This window comes from Lipotes vexillifer, unplaced genomic scaffold, assembly GCF_000442215.2.
Source record: "Lipotes vexillifer unplaced genomic scaffold, Lipotes_vexillifer_v1.1 scaffold1196, whole genome shotgun sequence".
Classification (NCBI taxonomy): domain Eukaryota; kingdom Metazoa; phylum Chordata; class Mammalia; order Artiodactyla; family Lipotidae; genus Lipotes; species Lipotes vexillifer.
The window spans coordinates 138,426-143,647 of NW_006773416.1; the positions used below are offsets into that span (position 1 = coordinate 138,426).

A 5,222-nucleotide genomic window follows, 5' to 3' on the forward strand; every position below is an offset into this window, starting at 1 on the left:
CCTCTCGCAGGAGGGGCAGCAGGAAGGGGCAGAAAGAGACATCGGAACCGGCTGGCAGCCTGGCCTCCTGAGCTCTGTACCTCCTGGAGACTGGCGTCATTTGTGTTGTGAAACGTTGGCCACTGCCATTCGGGATGCCTGTGTGTGACCTCCTCCTGATCAGATGGCTCTGCGAGGCCCGCGTGAAGGGTTGGCCTGGCCATCAGCCTCAGACCTTCCCGAGAGCCGCCGGCAGGGGCGTTTTCTGGCAAACGGTCCATGTATTTTGTATAAATAATCACAGCTTTTACAATTGGCATAATTCATAGGTTAATTCCTTATCACTTTGTTTGAATACAATTTCTAGCAGATACTAGTTTTACAGTGATTTAATCCTTCTCCTAAAATATTCAGCCGAAAGTTCTACCTGGTTTTTTCTCTTTTATGTTTTCCTTGTAGGTTCGTTTTTATATACACTAGAATGTAAACAAGAGAGACAAATTGTCATATCTACGCTTTCTCGTTACAAACTGTTTCAGGCTCCTAAACCCCTGAAAAATGAAACCAAACAATTGCTTTCCAAACTGAACATTTCACTGAATGTACTGTATCTTATGTAAGTCAGCTTTTATCTTGATTGGTTAATTTAAAAACTAGCCATGTCTGTCATTGTTGTTTGTGTTTTGTGCCTAGAGGTGAGGGCCTAGAGGTGAGGGCCGTGTCTTTAAAACAGTCTCCTGGGCAGCACGCACACTGCGGTACCTGAGGTGAAGGAGGGTGTCCTCGCTGGAGGCCCTAGGGCTCCGAGGGCAGCAAGCTGTGTGCAGAGCACACCCTCTCCACCCTTGCCAAGAGGTAGAAGCGTTAGGTTAGCTTGTTTTTTCTTAAAAGTCTTACGCAGATGAAATTCATATGCCGTACAGTGCGAATGCAAGATAAAAAGAATACAGTTCAGTGGATTTTCTTCTGCTGTGTTCACAGAGTTGTGCAGTCCGTCACCACAATCTACTGTGGAACGCTGCATCACCCCAGAGAGAAACCCCAGCCCCGTTAGCGGTCACCGTCCATGTCCCTCCCAGCCCCCACCCCAGCCACTGACAAGCACCTGTCTGCTTTCTGTCTCTGGTTTGCCTCTTCTGAAAATTTCATATAAGTGGGGTCATAGAATATGGCTTTTTGTGGCGGGCTTCTTTCACTGAGCGTAATGCTTGCAAGGTTCGTCCCTATTGCAGCCTGTGTCATGCCTTGTTGTGGCTGAATAACGTTCCATTGTATAGATATGCCATATTTTATTTGTTCACTCATCATTTGATGGACATTTGGGTTTGCACTTTTTGGCTGATACAAAGAAAGGTTCTGTGAACAATTGTGTACAAGTTTTCTGTGGGCACATGTTCTCATTTCTCTTGGGGATACACCCGGGACTGGAATCGCTAGGTTATATGGCTACTCTGTGTTTAGTCTTTTGATGAACTGCCAGACTGTTTTCCAAGTGGCTATACCATGTGCTTTCCTACCAGCAGTGTATGAGGTTTCCAAATTCTCCACATCCTCATCGGCACCTGTGACTGTCTGGTTGGTTGTAGCCGTCTCCGTGTGTGTGAAACAGTATCTCATTCTGTGGGGTCGTCACTTTTGTGATGGTGTCCTTTGTAGCACAGATTGTTTTGATTTTGATGAAGCCCAAATTATCTAATTTTTCTTTTGTCACTTGTACTTCTATTGTCATTCCTAAGAAGGCAGGCCTAGCCCAATGTCACAGAGGTTTACTCCTGTTTTCTTCTAAGGGTTTTATAGTTTTTTCACTTACATTTAGGTCTGTGATCCATTCTGAGTCAGTTTTTAAGGAAGGGACCCACCTTCTGTCCTTTTGAGTGTGGACGTCCAGTTGTCCAGCTGTCCCTAGCACCATGTCTTGGAGAGACCATCTCTCCCACCAAATGGTCTCGGCACCTTGTTGAAAGTCGGCTGATCGTAAATGTAAGGGTTTGTTTCTGGGCACGCAGCCGTGTTCCTGTTGATCTACACGTCTGTCCATGTGCCCGTGCCACACTGTTTGGATTATGGTAGCTTTGCAGTAAGTTTTGAAATGAGAAGGTCTGAGTTTCTCCAACTGTGCTATTCCATTTCCATATTGTTGTGTCTAGGATCAACTTGTCAAGTTTTGTTTTTAAAAAGAAAAAAGAAAAGAAAGAGAAAAGCCAGCTGTGACTTTCATAGTGCTGCACTGAGTCTGCAGAGCTTAGCTCTGAGGTTAGCGTCGTGGAGCCTGGAAGGGCAGGGCAGGAGGCAGTGTGGCAGCCCGCGTCCTTCCACCTCCTGTCAGTCTCGGGACAGTGAGACTCCACTTCCTCCCCAGGGAGACCAGGGGAGGCACTGGTTGGAGGGTGACGTCTGGTGGCTGGATGGCCCTGGCACAGTCCCTACCTTTCAGAGCAGGACACCTGCCTCCACACAATCAGACTTGACTGTCAGACAGTTTTCAGTGAAAGGGAACTTTGTTGTGGCCGGTTTCTTTGGGCTGATTTAGAAGGTCTGCTCACTCGTCACGAGCTGCCACTGTGGCCATGGGGGTCTGCCCTGCATGGAGCAGGCTGGGGGCTGACCCTCGCGTTGTTTCTGTTTGACAGGCAACACAGTTCCCATGGTCACCTGTCCCTTTCTCACCTCCAGGCAAGGCTTGAAATCTGCACCCTGAGGGACACCGTGGCTGCTCACCTGACGCCAGAGAGCAGGTGAGATGCTCCGTGGCCGTGCTGTGAGTGCTCCGAAAGCCCCTGTAATAAAGCTCGTCGTACAGGTGTGAGGTCGCAGGTGAAGGTGACTGATCACAGCGAGCGCTTGTGACTGTGGTCTCATAGTTCATGTGTGATCAGTTGTTATGTTAAAAGCACAAACCTACAGTAAGCCAAGGACTCCAGAGACTGCTTCTTTGTAGCACAGAAGGGAAAAAGGTTTAATGTAATTTCATGTTTCTCATTCACTGAGGTAAGTCTTAGTCTCATAAGCGGTGTAGCAGAGCATTGCATACTTCTTTTGAAAAGAAGAAAATAAGAATTGAGTCAGTCTATTCATCACAGACTCTGAAGGACAGTTCAAGCATCATGAGTATCAGCATAAGAGGAAAACCTTGTGGTTTCTCTGCAAAATTTTGTAGTGGAAATTTGATGATAATTCTTAGCTGTTTTGAATGAAAGTCAGGATTTCCTATCATTGAAACATCAGTAGGTGAACTGAAACAGCACTACCTACAGAAGATTGTTTACCCCATTGACAGCATTGCCTGGGAAGTGTTGGGTCCACAGGGAAACCGCTTAAACACGATGTGCGATGTACTTACCGTTCGTTTCCAGCTTTAGATGGTGTGCTCGTGCCGTCGTCCTGACTGTCATTGCTACAGCTGAAAACTTTTCCATTTTTTCCTAACACATGAGGTTATTAGCCTCTTACTTCTGTTCTGGCGGCTGACCGGGAGCCTTTCTGGTTGGTTCCCGCCACTGCTGCTCTGCACCAAGTGCTGAGTGATAGACACCAGAAAGCGCCCGCCCAGGACCCATGGGTGAGGTGCTCTGCATGAGGACGGACCTGTGTGTTCTTCCCCACTGACTTGACCTTTCGTAGCCCAGCTTCCTCATCTGTGACAGGAAGATAATAATACTTTCTAGGCCAAGTTTTGGGGGAGTTAAATGAGAAACTATGTCAAACCACCCAGTAAACTCTTGGTGGGGTCACCTTCATCCTCTTTTTCTTGGTCGTGATGTAAAAATAGAGAGCAGTGGCCTCACATTGCTGTTCATCGAATGAGAAGAGGTTTACAGGAAACCAGGTGACAGTGGAGGCGGTGGTAGAGACTTCTCTCTACGTCAGGGAAGAGGACTAAGTGCCCACAAGCTATGACCTGTCCCCACACCCCCATACCTGCCCCACCAGGAACAGCTGGGCACCCTGCCAATTTCTGGGGCCCTGTTGGTACTTTGCTGTCTCTCTGTGTGTTGCTCTGATACCTGCCCCTAGTTTGAGAAACATTGCTCAGAAGTTTATTTCCTGGTCCACTGATGCAGACGTTTTTACAAAAAGAAAAAAATCAAAGGCCACTTTGAAGTCAAAATAATTACATTTATTTCTTTACTTTAGTCAATAGTCATAAAACAAAAAGAGATGAGAAGAACTGTTCCTTAGTGAACAGTACAAGTTATTACCAAATAATCTCCCCTAAAATGCTTTTCATTTGATTTAGTAACTTTTCTGGTACTTTCTACTTTAAAAAGTTAAACGTACCAAATTGGTGGTTTTTAAATCCACCCCCTTTTCCGTATTTCATGAAATGAAATGATGTTGAATTACACACACACACACACACACACACACACACACACCCCTCTCCATTATCGTACAAATTTTAAATATGATGACAGCTAAATCCTCTTAAGACATGTTCAGTTGTTACAAGAGGTTGGCTGGAAATCAGGCCCTGCACAGGCCAATTCTAGGAACACCCGCTTTGTATGCTGTTGCACAAGGCCATCCCTGTTTCTACTTCGGCCCCCTCCTCCCTTACCAGCTGTTTCATCTGTGTACTTCAGCTTTGTTTTGAAAGTAAAGACCTCCTTAAATTTAATGACTCTACGCCAAGCTCTCACCTACCACGGTGAGTAGCACCCTTGCGTAAAAATCAACTTCTCCTTTGCTTTTCAAGTCGTGTTTTATTTGCTGGTTGAATTCTTCTGGCCCAGCTCCTACAAACCCTCACTTTCACTTTCACTTTTCCCCCTGCTTCTACTGGCTGCCCAGCCTGTATGTTTCTCTGTATGTAAGATGCGCTTTTTCTGACGTTCCTCTTCCCGGTGGGGCCGGCGTGTCCCTGCCTGGGATGCTGTCTGTGTTCCAGATCCAGTTTCAAGCAGGCCCTGGAAGCCCTGCCGCAGCTCTCGAGTGGAGCGGACAGAAAGTAAGTCTGGGTGCTGGTCTCAGGGACCTAAACTCCTCCTCTTCAGGTGGAGACTTGGCCTTGAGGAAGGCGGTACTCGGTGGCCCTCAGGTATGCGTTGTTAGCTTGTCTCCCACGCGGCAGAAGGAGGTAAAACCTGGGTTTCATGACGATTCAGAAATCGGTTCTTTTATTGTTTTAAGTGACTGTACCAGTCCCTTAAACTTTCATAAGAAAGTTTATTTTGACTCACTCAGTAAACTATATTCTTATCGGAATTTTTTTTTTTTTTTTTTTTTTTTTTTTTTTTTTTTTT

At 46.2% G+C, this 5,222-nt stretch overlaps 1 protein-coding gene across 1 annotated transcript in view; it reads left to right on the forward strand.

Annotated features, from left to right (window-relative positions):
• The window catches only part of EXOC2 (exocyst complex component 2), a 125,537-nt gene that overhangs the window by 118,289 nt on the left and 2,026 nt on the right, over window positions 1-5,222 (forward strand). The window contains exons 25-26 of the mRNA XM_007448305.1: window positions 2,653-2,714; window positions 4,868-4,927. Coding sequence (XP_007448367.1) covers window positions 2,653-2,714; window positions 4,868-4,927 — 122 coding nt within the window. The remainder of the gene's footprint in view (window positions 1-2,652; window positions 2,715-4,867; window positions 4,928-5,222) is intronic.